Source organism: Stegodyphus dumicola, chromosome X1, assembly GCF_044657685.1.
Source record: "Stegodyphus dumicola isolate Sdum_Otavi_A_Nest chromosome X1, ASM4465768v1".
NCBI lineage: Eukaryota > Metazoa > Arthropoda > Arachnida > Araneae > Eresidae > Stegodyphus > Stegodyphus dumicola.
Window position 1 is genome coordinate 194096561 of NC_140780.1, and position 16134 is coordinate 194112694.

General features: G+C 30.9%; 1 protein-coding gene across 1 annotated transcript in view; it reads right to left on the reverse strand.

Moving 5' to 3' along the window:
• Positions 1–10794, reverse strand: part of LOC118182445 (uncharacterized) — a 124541-nt gene extending 113747 nt beyond the window's left edge. Inside the window, exon 1 of the mRNA XM_035351786.2 lies at positions 9325–10794. Coding sequence (XP_035207677.1) covers positions 9325–10147 — 823 coding nt within the window. The 5' untranslated portion in view covers positions 10148–10794. The remainder of the gene's footprint in view (positions 1–9324) is intronic.
• Positions 10795–16134: the final 5340 nt, after the last annotated feature.

Sequence of the window (16134 nt, forward strand, 5' to 3'; positions counted from 1 at the left end):
TATATATCGTTATCTTGAACAGTTTCTGATCAAAACTCTTTGCAAATTTTTTAATTAAAAATTAATTTTAATTAAATAAAATTCCTAACTTAATCTAATGATAATAACAATTGGTAATTTTTTTCTTTTATTTGAGATTTATTTATGTTTCAATCTAGTACGAATTAGATCGATTATTTATATAACCATTGAATTCAATCCCTACTTCTCCTGGATAAACTTGATATTTTCAAAGAAACTTCACGGAATTAGTCGAATAACTTTTAATAAAAGCAAGCTAATAATAAGAAGCTAAGCCGGAGTAAATTATTAAATTAATAAATTAATAATTAGTAAATTATTAAAAATAAACACTTTTATTTTAAAAATAAATAATAATAATATTTTATAATTTAATGTTAAATGACAGAATGCATTAAGTAACTCCTCTTTCGAGCGTAGTGAACTAGTTTGTTGTACACTGACTTTCTTCTCGCCACAAATTACCCAATATCACACATAAAGGCCTCTTTATATATCCCCACTATGCGCTTACCAATTTAAACTTTTAAATCATATTTATCATATGCTATCTGTACATGCGGTACGTACAGAGAGAAACTAGAAGAATTAAATAAATGTGTGCTGAAGAACAAAATTGTTTGAACATCGTTTTAAACCAAGGTTAATTCATGGAAGCCTTACAAGAACTTTGTGATATGTTTGTATCTCATTCATAGATGTTTCTCCTTCCTACATTGTTACAAATGCATTTATCTTACCAAAAACTAATTGATATTATTGCTTAGTTGCAGTTTATATAATTTCCAATTACAGGCAAAATTCTCAAAAAGTACTACGTTACGTAGTAGTTCGAATTTTGCCTGTAATCGAATTTTGCCTGTAAGCTGGAAAAACGTATCTGCTACATAATCAATAGATATATATGTTAATCGCAACACTTAAGTTAAACAATTATAAAATGATTTGTGACATAAAGTTCCCCTGAAGTAACCAAAGAAATTTCGAACAAAGATAGATGTAAAATGAATTCCTCATGTAAATGCTAAATGTCCCTCAAATTTTTAAAATCTTTCTTTTATTCCTGTAATTAAAATTATATGCGAATGCATGCTGACGTTTAAAAACGGAATATAGATGCATTAAAAAGCATTGAAGCAAGAATAAAGCAGAGTTTGGTATGTAAGCTGAATGGACGCTTAACTAGTGACTTACTTGTATGACAGAGGAGAAAAGTTATACATAACCCAAAATTTGAATTTTCGTCTAATTCTAGAAAGATTCATTATACGTATTTCCAGAAAGTTTTGTTATACATATTTCATACAAAGTTATTAACAACCGTTTCACTTGTTGACCTTATTTTGTGTTTATAATAACGATAAATAAATGCTTTTTTTCAAATAGGTACTTATTTTCTAAAATGAAATAGAAGTGGTTTTATAATGGAGAAGAAAATAAGCTTTACTAACGAAAAAAATGAGCCCTTATACTAAAAAACAAATATTTGTTCCATATTAAGATAATTCAGAAGGAAGACTTAATTTAAACAACATACATGACTAGCTATTTTCTCTTATTAATGAAAGTACGACTGCCAATGCATTCTGACTGTTTTGACGAGCTTACCAATAATATATATCGAATGACTTCTTGATTCAAATATAAAAACACTTAACAGCATTTCCCTTAAAATGCATTGAGAATGCTTACAAACGGTCAAAAAAATTTCTGCAGAAATATTTGTCAAATCATGTATCGAAAATATTTTATCATATTTCTCAGAGTTGAAAGAAATGGAAAGTTTCGAAATCTATAAAACGTTATTTCAAAACTTCAATTTTTCTGTTCTGCTACTTTTTTATTTTAAACTTGATATTAGATGACATGTTATGAAAATGGAAATTTCCAAAGTATAAATAGATTAACTTTTTTATTTTGTTTCTAAAATAACAGTGTCATTTTATGTTTGATGTTAAATAAAATCTTAAATTAATTTAAATTGAGTTTAATCATAATTTTAAAAAGGTTTTTGTAATTCTATAAGTTGGTAAAATATTCTGATGCATTGGGTTATTAGCGAAGCAAATTTGCATTGCTTTAAAAAAAAGCGAATTAAAAAATCTTTTAATAAATTTATACTAAAAATAATCTAAAGAACTAGGACGACTTTCATCAATACGGTAAAAGAACTTTGTTACCTTAGAAAGACAACGATCTTTTACAGAAAGGACGATTTCAGGTAAAATGAAAATACCTGCTTACAGAAATATTACGTTTTGGATTCAAAATGTTATTTATAAAGTTACAAGAAAAACATGTCAATGAGTTATTTTCTTAAAAAAAGCTTTGCATTAGGGCTAGATATTTGGCTTCATTGGCGAAAGAAAAAACGACCAAAATTCCAAATTAATTTAAAACAAATAGATTTCCTTGAATGATTTTCGAACTATAGAAGTTATAATTGGATTTATTGTCCAGAAAAACGAACTGAATGAGTTATGGATTAACTAACTTTTTATTTAAAGAGACTGGATAGAAGTTAGTTATATCATTCATTAAAAGACTAGTTATATTTCTGGTATTAGTTTTCTGCAGTGTCGAAATATCTACAGTAGTAATTCAGTTTTTGCACTTCTTGCTTTCTCTCACGCAATATGTATTAAGTTATTTACAATAAAATGAAGTTACAATTGAAGGAGACAGGAATGAAATTTAAATAATAATAATAATAATAATAATCTGTTGTGATAGAGAAATATGTGGACTTGCAAAGATTACAATTTTATTTTTCGTAAGTCTTTATTTACTTCAGAATGCGCTTAGACTGAGTATTTTTAAATGCTTATTATTAAAGCAACAACAATCTAATTTTAAATAAAAAATCATAAGCTTAGTCATCAACAAAAACTTTCATAATTAATGATGGTTAATTAACAATGTAATAATTAAAATTCTAAAAATGTTGAAGAAATTTAATTTGTCAGGTGGATTTTACGATGAAGATGTAATATTTTGTTTCTAATTAATTTATCTAGGTTAAAAGAAACATAACAGTTTTTCAATATAATGAATGAAAGAAGGCATAATTTATATTTTTGAAGAGCATTATGGATTCGTAAAGAATTAATTTATTTTTAAAAATTGCGAATTTAAACAAGCTATATAGAATTTTTCTTTTAATAGTTCTGCTGCTGTATAAATTAATTGCAAAAATAATGCTCACAGAATTCCCTTTGACACTGTACTTCTTAAAATTACATCCCAGTGGTCTGATAATATAATACAGTCGCTTGTTGATGATGCCGAGCCAGAAACAATCAATCAACATTTTGCCTGCGTAAGTGTTAAAATTTGGCGGTTAGAAAACACAATAGTTAACAAGAAAACGCTCCTTCAGTTCTTTCAAGTGAGATTTTTTTCATTATGTATACATGACAATTCGTTCGGGGAAAAGATTTCTCCTTGTTTTCTTTTTGTTCTTTTTTAGCTTTCTCGGAAACTTTGAAAGTCGCGATCGATTTTGCAATTAGGGGACTTAGTAATTATTCAAATTAAAAGCTGTCTTAGAAAAAATGGAAGCTAATTAAGGAAAATAGAATATTCATTTGAACAGACGTTTTTGAAATATATTCCTTCCAGAAAAAGATCTAATTTCCAATCTCTGTCTAATGTGAGTGGCTAGTTACTAATGAATAGTTTCGAAATTATAACTTGAAGTGAAGGGTTAATCAATGTGTATAAAATTTCATTTGCATTTTCTTTTTGTTTAATCTTTCATAAATCCGCCTTACATGCTACGAATCTTAAACACATAGATATTTTATCCGATATTATTTACAGTATTTTGACATTAATAGTGGGTACTTAGGTTTCAATATCAGATCATTTGTCATTACTTTCCACATATTGTTTAGCTATCTATCAGAGGGGCATTAGTTAAACGTTAATGGCTGTTGTTCAAACTACGTAGTTTATAAAGCAACTGAGAAAGCTTTTCGGGCAAAAAGAAATTAATTACAGAAAAGTTTGAGAGTAAATAATATTGTTGCAATCAACAAGTATCAGTAAATTATAAGTGTAGTCAGTAACAGCAGCTGTGAGTGTATCTGATAATAATGTTTTAGCTATTATTAAAACTCAAAATTCTTTGATTTTTGGTTTTCACTAATTCCGCAATTTCTTAACTTTCTATATTTAATTTAGTGATTTTATTGCTGTTTACCGGAAATCAGCTAAACATACTGTTCCAAATGACATCATAATATATTAACATTAACTTCAGTAGACTGCTTAAATTTTGCGAAGATCCAAGTTTTTCAAAACCCTAACTTTCCGTGGCATTGTATTGTTGTCGTTAGAAAAAACTACTCTTGATGCTACTATCAATTTCATTTTTGTTTGGTCACTGGATTAGTTGGATTCTAAAGTCAACTTCTGCATAGTGCTATTCATATATAAAAAACAATACAGTAATTCAATCAATTAACTTCAATTTTTTTACTGTATAACACGGTCCCCAAAACAGGGAGAAATTACTTATGAATGATAATGACTTCTAACGATAGATCACTGGGCACTTTTTATGAAAGTCCAGTTACATAAGCAGAAAGTTTACTTATACTTTCGTTGAATAATTTTAACGGAATCTTAATTTTTCTAATATTTTCAAATAAAGATAGTAGCACAACAAACAACTCCACAAAAACTGGCAATAATACCCAAACTAAGCAATTAGCTTTATATTTTATGAAACGTATTTACAAGCCTGTTTAAATAGCACACATAAGTATGCATAAGAATAACAGGTAGCAAAAAGATCAAAACTGCACTGCGAAACTACACAAGTTTCCTACGCATAACATAACATATACATTAAAATTTATTTGAAAATCAATTAAAATATTTATATAATCAGAATTTTTAGTTCTGTAGTTAAATATTCATAAATATTTACGTTGAATTTATACTTTCAAAATTAAAATTGAAAATATCGCTAAATTATACAAACATAACTTTTAGATACGATATTTTTTTTTTTTTTTTTTTTTTTTTTTTTTTTTTTTAGATTTTAACAATTCAAATAAGGTTTATTTGAAATGCAGAATTTGTAACAGCTTATACATATAGATCATCATACTAAATGCTCATATTTCCCCTGAAACTTAAGGAAAATCTACAGTTCTTGATGAATTTACCTAAACAAGCAGAGATATGTCAAAAGTGCTCAAGTGATGAAATTCTCATTATCGTGCTTTTAATTCAAGCCGTTGTGACTATACAGGAGTCTGAAAACTCTAACTTGAACTCCATCTTTTAATTTTTATTGGATGAGCTATGTTTGGAAAGGTTAATGACTTGAACTAAAGGTTAATTAACAGAAAGTCGAAGCGAGATTAAACCATAATACATCCTATGGAGCTTAAGTTGAGAGTGATATTCTCTGGCGCTTTAGTCAAATGGATTGATGGATTTTTGGAAAATGTGCAACCGCAATAGGGCTGCCATCAGTTTATCGATTGTAACTCATACCAAACTTAACAAAGATTCTTAATTTCATTTTTCAATAATTCTAATATCCCAGTCAACGCTCAGTACAGGTTCCTGGGGGGACACGCTATACAAAATTATGTTAAACTGAGGCATTTTAACACACTGCTCAAGAATAAGGGAGCATCTGAACAAGTGTATAATAGGTTTACTTAATTCTACTTTATATTTCATCCTGGTTTAGTTAATTACATACATGTGTAAGTATATATATTGCTATCGAAGTTTCTGGCACTCTGAAATCCTTGAATATTAATGATAAAGTGATCTAGTGATATATGTCTTACCCTTTCACTGTCGATAGCAAGGCATCACATCTATAACGCTTCATTCTCTTTTTGAGCTCCTTTCAAAATTTAGTTCATTGACTGCAAATTTAATCTGCAGTTTTCCTTTTGTCGCAGAAGCCGTTGTGGTCAAAGTTACTGATAGCATTGTTTTGTTGTTATTTTCTGAAATTTTTCTCTTAATAAAAGTAGAAAATGCTGCATATTTGAGGTTCATCTGCTCCAAGCCCCTGAACATATGTATTTTAGTGTCTTGTGGAATGCATATTCTAATTCCGAATTAAAGAAACTTAAAATGTATTTGAGTAAGCAAGAATTTAAGCAGTAAAGAAGGAAACTGAATAAAATAAACATTGCTGTCGGGTGAGAGTAATGTCAAACTAAAAATTTGATTGCAGAGAAAAAAAAAATGTTCTAGTAAAATATAACACAATTTATGAACATCAGAGGCTGTATTCCTATGTTAATTATATAATAGTGGCAGGAAATGTACTTTAGTAACGAATTTCGCAAAAAGCTTTTATCCTTTTTTTGGATACATTTCTAAATTAACAAAATGCACTATATTGTAATTCTAACGTTTTCAAGATGAAAATTTGTGAGAAACCAAATTTTACTTTTACAGAAGTTTGTAAGGATTCTTGTGCTAATTCTTAAATTCTTTCAAATTCATTTTTTTTTCAAACTGTCAATATACAGTATATCTTAGATTAAATATGGTGCAATGATATATCAATACTTTTAACACATATTCTAGTAGGTGATAAACATATAGCACAGGTACAAGGCAAGTCATTTTTCACATAGAGACTGAAGACAGCTATACTTTCACTATTGAATTATGGAGTGAAGGAAGCAACAGGTGCCGCATAACGAATTGATTTTACTCGTTGCCAAAGTTTGAATTCTGTTTTATTAGTTTATTTGGACAGAGATAAGGAAAAGAGAGGAAAGAAATAGTCGGTATTAATATAAAGAGACAATTCTTGATTATTTTAGCATTAACATCTTTACATATACACATATCGTTTCACGGCTATCATAAAGGATCACGCACATAAGAAAAACAAAGTATGTATACGGATTTTATTTGTTATGCAGACATTTTTTACCTTTAGTAAATTGTATACACATGATTTTCTTAGCTGTTAGTAAGGAAAGGCAAATAAATTTGTTTTTTTTTACAAGTTAAAAATATATCAGTTTTCATAATCATCAAAATCTTTAGTTTCAATTTAAAAGAAACTTAATTTTGAAACAAAGAAAGTTCGTTTCATTAGAAAATATGTGTAACTACAAAAAGATTTATCTATCTACCTGACAAATTCAAATAATTAATGCTTTAAAAATTCAAAAATTAAGTTTAAATTAAGCAATTAGATTATGTTCAAAGTCCCAACGATTAGAGGTACACTAAGGAATTGCTTGTAGAGTTCTTTAAATCAACTTGAAGCATCATTTTCACAACCCTTTTTTTATCGAGCTGAGAAAATCGTTACTATTGCAGAGGTTTGTTTTTATTTTGTTCTGAGCATAACAAGGAAGTTTGACACTTCTCCGCCCCGAAAAAAATTTAATATTATAATAACAATAATCCTCTTTAAAATAAAAAATCTTTTGACTGAAAAACTCCTACTTTTCGAAATAATCAAAAATAGCTACACATTTTAACCCAAACCTTAATTCAAATGCCATTTCGAAATATGCCTAATATTTGAGAAAACAGTTACGAAAATTTATCATTGCAATCAAACAACTATGATAACGGAAGGATATTGCGAAGTGAAAGAGTATATTTTAATATGTTAACTTTATGTGCTGATATTAAAACATTTAATATTTAAGTTACATTTAACCAGTGATTTTCTGAACAAACTTTCACATTCATAACTATAGTAAGCCAACCAGAAACAACTATAAAGTTACTGTCTTGACAAATTTATATGAATTCGAGGTCTCAACAACTGCAAAAATACCTGTAAATTTACAAGAAAGTTGTTAAATACATACACCCCCCAAAAAAAATACTTTTCGAAATTATTTATAAATTCCCTGCAGGTATTTATCATGTAAACATTGCCAGTATAGTGTATAATTTGTTAAAAAAGGAAACAGTGCAACTCCTAAAATCAGAACAAATGCTGTAAATAAATTTCAGTGTTAAAAATATTTTTTGCCTTGAAAGTCAACAAGTGCAGTGCAATAAATAAAACAAAAAGTAGCCCTGAAAATTAGTAATCAAGATAATTGTCGCAATATATTACTTTTGTTGCACCGTTAAATTAATTTTAAGACTGAGCATTCATATAACTTAGAATAAATTGTATTCATTTTTGCGTATTTTTTTCCATTTAAGCTAAGTACTTTAGATGGTGTTTTGAATGTGGAGTTAAATTGTAAAGCTCACAAAATAAACAAAAATAAATACACACTCTCGTAAATCGAACACATTAACAGTCACGAAACTAAGACCTTAATTAATCAATATTAAAGTCATTTTCAGAATATAAGGACAAAGTTCTATATTCTGTATTTATAAGCTATATCAATGAAAATAAACAATTTATCAGCTTAGCAATAAAAATAAATAATTTATAAGGTATGCCACTCAAATACTTTTGATAAGCATTATTAAAATAAATGTTATTTCAAAAGAATAGTTACTATCAAATGAAAAGCTATTTAAAAAATTGAATGCCGTAAGCAAACTTAACATGATAGTTATTTAGATTGCTTTTTTAAAAAACAACTGTATCTATGAAATATTGTATTGAGGTATTTTTCATTAATGATGGCTCATTTTTGCAGCAGTTTAAAACGACACAGTTTTAACACGTGCTTTAGTAATTTACGACCTATGACATGTTTAATGACCCCACAGCTGACATTCATTGCTTGGGATGAGTAATGAAGTCTTCGTGACAAATTTACTCACACAAAACTTGAGTTATGATCATTGCAATACTACTGCTCCTTTCACACATGCTATTAAATGACTGCTTAAAAAACATGTTTTGACATCGTAAAAATATTAATTTTGCTATTTCACATTTAGCTGCTATACTGTTTATTAATATATTATGAAAAAATTACTAACGCATTTGTAAAATATCATTTAAATTAATGCACCCTCTTCATTCATTTAAGTTTCTACAAATTTTAATCTTTCATAAATGTAATTTAATCTGTTGTGCGTTTTCACCCTCCTTACATTTTTCACAGACCTATTTTATTCAGTTCCGTTGCACTGACAAATACATAAAGCATATTAACTCTATATATTTAAATATATAAAAAAACTATCACGAAATAAAGACTATTGTGAAAAAAATTATTAAATGTTTTCTAACATTTCATAGAAGATTTTTTTCTTTACTAGAACTAATAATGATAAAAATATCTCCTTAATATTGTCTTATTTACTGTGCTTTTGATAAATGCAGATTATTTATGCAAAGTTATAAAATGTAATTATTAAGAGACTTACGTGGCTTCGGTACGCTCCTTTTCACTTGCATCCATTTATAAGTGGGTACCGGTGTGGGTTGAGCAGTCGGCAAGCGGTTCCTGTGCACAGGGGAACCGTACTGGTACCCCCCATTCATCTGACAACTTTCTCTTAATGTAGGATCATAATTTTCATAACCACCGTACCCGTTTCTTCTCGATAGGCTCAAGGAGTCTAAGTACGGATAAGTAGAAGGTGGCACGCCGAATCCTGTGACTACGCGGGCCCCTTCGGGTCCGAGAGGGACCCCTTGAGGATGGTCCGGCGCCTGATGACCACTTATTTCGTAGGAATAGTCGAGGTTTCGATACGGGTGATGGTACGTTGCGTTTCGAGGGGCTACGTCAGCTACGGCACTGTACGGTGAGTGGTGGTGATGGTGGTGGTACGTCGGTGTAGGATTACTGGGATGTCCCACTCTCTGATGGTGCTGTTGTTGGTGAAAATGAGATTGGTCAAGATTAGTGTAACTAAGTCCATTGCTTTCACTGATGATCTGATGTGGTGTAGGATGACCGTTCGTCGCCTCAGGGTGCAGCGGCGGCGTCCGCAACTCATGTGCGCTCGAGTAAGGGGTCATTAGAGTTGTAGGAAGGTAAGAAGGTCCAGCAGGTTGTATCAGACGATCCGAATTCTGTTGGTGGTGGTAATATGCAGTTATCGAATCTCCGCCGGCCGCTGAAGCCGCGGTAGTCCCGCCGTTGTACAACGGTTGTTGCGGCTGCGGGTTGGCCGCCGTCCCGTAAGCCGTCGCGTCCCCTCCGTTACGGCAAACGGAGGCGTACACGACATTAGAATTCATAATAACCTAGCGGGACACCTTTTTTTCCGGGCCCAGTTTTATTATAAAGGGGGCTTACTTTTAAAAGGATGAGGCCTCTAAATTAGCTGTCTCACCGGGAGATAAATCAGAAAATAAACGGACGGTAAATCATCGCGACCGAGGTTGACAGAAATATGGGAGTTAAATGAAGCACGTGACTCCTCCGCTCGACCAATCCTGTCACGAGTGAGGCGGAGTTCGGGAGCTACGAGCGGACGGCACAGACCATTAGAAGCCGAGTTTCCAAGTGGATTCAGTGACAAGTTTCAGGCCTCCGAAAATCTTTTTTCCTCCACCTCTTTTCCCCTACTTTGCGGATTCGTGAGCGCTGCTCGACGTCGCTTCGTAAACGAAGAGCACTGACATAAACGCATCTTAACGCTTTCGTCGCTAATTTCTGTAACAGGTGTTCGCAGAAATAGATTTGCAAGCAGATGCTTCGTCGTCGGCTCTTCCGTTTTTCAATCAGCACCAGTAAATCCTAAACATATGAGCGGAGTTCAAACTGCTTTCTCAAATCTTTTCCTTTTTCCTTTCTTTCTAACTAATTATGAAACATTCCAAACATATTTTTAAATGAGTCTCTCTTGCAGTTTTTCATAAACACTAAGAAATTTTTTTTTTCTTTTTTTCCCTCTCGATGCAATAACAGTTTATTCAGAAAGTGAAGTTTGTTTCTTCATCCCGTATAGTTTTATTTTACTTGTTTCTTATAAAGATGATAAATATAATTCAGGGTAAAGTTCATATATTCTATCACTTGCATCGTTATATTAAATAAGTCTTATTATTTCTTTAATTACTAATCATATTCAGTATTTTCACAATTTTATTTTATTTTTGCAAATACAAATTTTTAAAATTTAATAAAATATACTCAACTTTCAAGCATAATTGAATTTATAGAGTTTCTCAGCATCATTATGCTTTAAATATTTATAAAACTATCAAATTTGGAGAGAAATGATAAAACATGTAACTACCATTTTCGTATATAAAAATGGCGAAATAAATATTATGGGTTCGCAAAATATAATTCGTATGATCGTTATAATTTTTTTAAGTTTAAAAAAGCCACAAATTTCATCTTTTAAAGTAATTCTAAAGTAATTAACTGTTCCTTTTTTAAAGAAATTGTTCTTAAGACACCGATGTTTTTAATATTTTCCATGAGTCATTATTTGTTAAATTTTTGTAGCGTATTCATTCAGGATAAAGACCTCCCACCAAAAAAAAAATTAATATCGCATGGAAATTTTAGAAGTAATTTATTTAAAAATTAGCCAGCACAGCTAATGGGAAGAAAATCACATCATCTCATGTAAGACTTTTTTTTCCTTGTACACCTACCTATTTTGATTAATTTATAAGAAAACATGAGACTTAGAATGTTCAGAAAAGCAATTTTTTCAAATTTATATTTTCTGTTTTCTCATTGTTTCATATCGTCACAAAATCATAAATGTGCTGCAATGTTAAAATAAAAAGTCAAAGCATACTTTGAAATCGAAGTTGCTATTAATTATTTTCTAGTAATTAAGCATAATATTAGGATAGATCTGTTTTCGTAATTACGAAGAAACTGATATATAGTTGCCGTTCGCAGAAATTTAGCCAGCCAAATTTCACTAAAGATGAAATAACGTTTGACTTAGAGATAAATGCATCGTTTCTTCTTTAACACTATTACATATTTCTCTGTTTTTTTTTTGAAGTTTGATCACGACACTATTTTTGAAATCATCAGTTAGTTAACGCTATGTTTTCTCGAAATTATATCTAGCGGAACTTAGCAATATTCTTCACAACAGTGTTTTCATTTTGACATTGTTAATACTTATTTATCTCTTACATCACAGCTCATAAATTTTTAATATAAAATATGCTTTTCAGCCACAGATTATCCTTCTTTACGAAGTGCCACATATTGAAACTATAAGTCTTTTAGACGAATAGGAAATAATCGAAAAGGCCAAAAATTTAACTGAATTTTTAAAAGTCGTATCCAAGAGAAGCATCCGCACAGCGAATTCGCTGCTTGCTCTAAAGAGATTGAATAAGCATGTAAGTTGCTTTCCGTCATTTCCACGATTCTACGACAGAGCGGCCGAAATGATTCACGGGAAGGCTGGAAGGAGGTGGCAAACAGAACGGATTTTTTTCATTGGACGGAAAAGAAAAAAATATAATAGGGAAAGAAAAAGCATTTATGTTTTGAGTTTTTCTCGACCTGCCAAAAGTGTCCAACCCTCTTCTTTTGCTTTTCTCCCAAACATCTGCTTTAATTTTTTACTTTTTGCAACCTTTGCGCAGATGTTTCCGACGGCGTCAGCAGAATTGCAGTCTGCGAGAACTGGCATAAGTTCGCTCCCTCTTACCAAAATAGAAGGGAGCAACAAACTTAAGATTTTGGATTGGTGAAAAGCAAAACATAACAGCGAATTTGAACTTAATTCAAATGAGAATTAAAAGATCATTATTTCGGGTTTGAGTTGTTGAAAGCTGATTAGAACAAGCTCGAAAATGGTATAATCTAGATTTTTACTTGGGAAAAGATTTAGGTGTATCAAGTGCACATATGCCTAAAATAAAGCTATGCCTAGCATGTATTTGTCTGTTTTTATTAACATGGGAAATTCGAATTATTGCTTTCTTCAAAAGATTAATTTTAATAGAATTTTTAATATGCCATTTTTTAATTAACACCTGTACGAAGAGTTAATGACATTGAGAAGGCTATTGAAGGAAGATTTTTTACAATATTTAGAAGACTATTGAACATATAGAGCTTTTGACGACATTTAAAGAAGGCTTCTGTGATATTTTAGAAGAGACTGTGTAGAGACATTAGGTATTTTTGAAAATAGGAGAGATGAAAAATGAGCAATGCCCTCGCTCGAACCACGGGCCTCTCGATACGCGCCGAGTGTGCTGACCAATACACCACGAAGGCATGTTATGAAGGCGGGAGAAAACCTTACAACTGTTACATATTTACGTTGATCTTCAAGAAAACATAACGTTAGCCACATATAAAGAGTTTTGATGAAATTCTAGTCTCGAGAGTTTGTGTCAGATATTAGATTCTAGTCTCAAGAAACTGTGCCATAGATTCGAAACTACAAATTTATAGTAGCCGTGATGGAAAATAGTCTTATTTACTTCTTAAAATGAAAATATCCCTTTCGTTATCCCCCCCCCCACAAAAAATCACTTGTATCAACAAAGAAATTTAAATTTAAATTTATGAACTATCATTTATTTATTTATGTATTCTGAGACTGGTTTCATTGATCATACCCAATCATGAAAGGGCTATCTGACTTTTGAGAAGGTATATCTTAGGAAAAGAATTTCTAATAAAAATTAGCTTGTGTTTGGAGAAAAAAAGGCCGTTCTTCTGAATTCACGCCTGGGTACTACAATCTAAGAGTTTCCAGGAAACATTCAAGAAGGTTTAAACTTTTCTTTCGTCTCATTAGAGCGGAGAAGTCTAATGAAACTTTATTGGTATCCGAATAAATTTTTTGTAATTCCTTTTTCTCTAAATTTAGGTCTACTTAAATATTTATATAGCCGAATTTTGTCTTGCCAAACACGGTTATAATGATATTGCAGCGGTAAAGGGCAACAAGGCAGTGTTTTTAACTTTACTTCTATTGCCTAGATGTAACTCATTCTGGATGTAGCAAATAAAGGTTAAAAAGAGGGTTTAGCACCAGAAGTTCTTTCAACAAACTTAGAATGGAACTACAGACAGAGCTGTCATCTGCTCTTTACTGTGAGTGAGTATTTACCAAAATATGTGCATGGATTATACATAGTACCAAAATAGAGACTAATTATACAAGACATGTGAAGTTTTAAAGTGCTCTATATACTTATAATTGCGAATTAAATAATTATCATATCCTTTTACTGATTTTCTTTATTAACATTTCATTGTTACATTATTTTTGTCTAGGAATTCCGTTTTTTTTTTTTTTTTTTTTTTTTTTTTTTTTTTTTTTCCCGTTCTCAGCACATACATGTAGATCACACCAAGAGGAAAAGCTTGGCTATAAACAAATAATCTGCTTTAAATAAGTAGTCCGATCTCCATTCCAGTTGAACAGCACTAATTAGCAGTCTAATTGTTTATAAAATTAGTCTAAACGGCGAATACTGACGTTTAAGCTACCCTTTAAAAAGGCTTATGAAATTATTTAAAAAGGCTCTAATGTGAAATTAATTATTTAATTCTGCTAAGAATAAGGAGGGTTTGTGTGTTTATTTAACTGAACATGGCAAAGTATATGACAGCTAGCTAACAAAATAGCGAATAGTACTCGTATATATACACACACTGAAGAGCCAAAACGTTATGATCACTTACTTAGTAACTTCAAATCCTATGGCCTTCAAATCGCCTTGGCATGGATGCCGTCCTGGTATATGACTCGACACGGATTAAACCAAATGTCTAAGCAGCGGTCACGCGAATTCGAGATATCCTGACGTGGTGGTGTCTGAGCTCTGAGTATAAGAAGAGGAATGCCTTAACGGATAATTTCTAAGGCGAACTGATTCATATTCACGTTACACATGAGGAAAACCATGAAAATCAGCCATGTAGCCAGTCCGTTTGTCTGGGATCGAATCCAGATAGAACTCCCAGTATTCAGTGGTCTTTAACCACTCGGCTACTGGTGGTGGAAAAAGAATGTGATTGAAATTGATAACTTTAAACTGAGTCCTTTGCCATATATAGCACAGCAACAATACATAACGTAGTACTGTGTTCATCATTTAAACCTTCTCCTTAGAAATGGTACACAGTGCATAATTTTTCCTGTTGATTTATGAAACATAAAATTAGTAAAAAAGGCAGGGGTGTGATTAGTGAATATGGCGCTTTCTCTTTCCTTTGTACCATGCATAGTTATTTTCTGCACATATTTTTACCGTCATTTCATATAATTTTGATCACATTCTAATATTTCTCTGCTTATATAAATACTCGAGAAAAATCCAAAGTAATAAGTATCAGAACGTACTTTTGTATGGCCATTTTATCTCTGTCTTATATGTCCGATTAATATGGATGATGTTATGGCAAGGAGAAACTTAGTCACCTCCTATCAAAATTTAGCAACTTATTTACAAAGCCAGTAACATCAATCATATCTCAGTTTCCTCTATAGGTGATATGTATGTATTCGTTACTCAAAACTTAAATTTATGGCAGTATTACTAATATCGGCTTGAACTTAAGATATGTAGTCGTGATGTCGCATTCTTCTCACACTTTTTTTCGTTTTCTGCAGTGGCGAATATGTCTGGTGATGTCGTATTATATGAAAAGTGGTAAATATATGAATGGTCCTATGATAAACTATTTTCTATTTATATTTACGAAGTAGATCGCCTCAGTTTAAAAAAATTCACAGTATATTGTGTTATTACACTACGTATTTACAAATAAGCTATTCCCGAAATCACTTATACTAGCGTTCTTTCAGCAGTTTTGCTTGAATAAGCATTGCGAGCTCATGTATAAAATAACGATTCAACTAGAAGGTAAATAACTTATTCGTGAAATGCTTAAATGTTAGGTACAATATTTACTTTTAAAACAAGATATATTTAAGCTGTATATCTTAAAACTTCAATGATATTTAAACGTTTTAAAAGGCTTTATATTTTAATAAACACTTTGTAACTGTTTTCTAAGCAAGGGTGTTATTAATTATCATTTTATATAAATATTTTTATCAGATTGCATTTTAAAGACCATTGGAGTTAAGGCACATAACAGGAGAAATACCTGAGAAGAAAGTAACTTTCACAAAGTTCTTTCTGTGACGTTTCTGTCAGACGCCAATTAACACTCCCATATATCCTCCATATTTTCGCACTTTTGGGGATCAAAACTGTTTTAGGATTTTCGTTGGTAAATTTTAAAAGTCTTCATACATCATACTCAA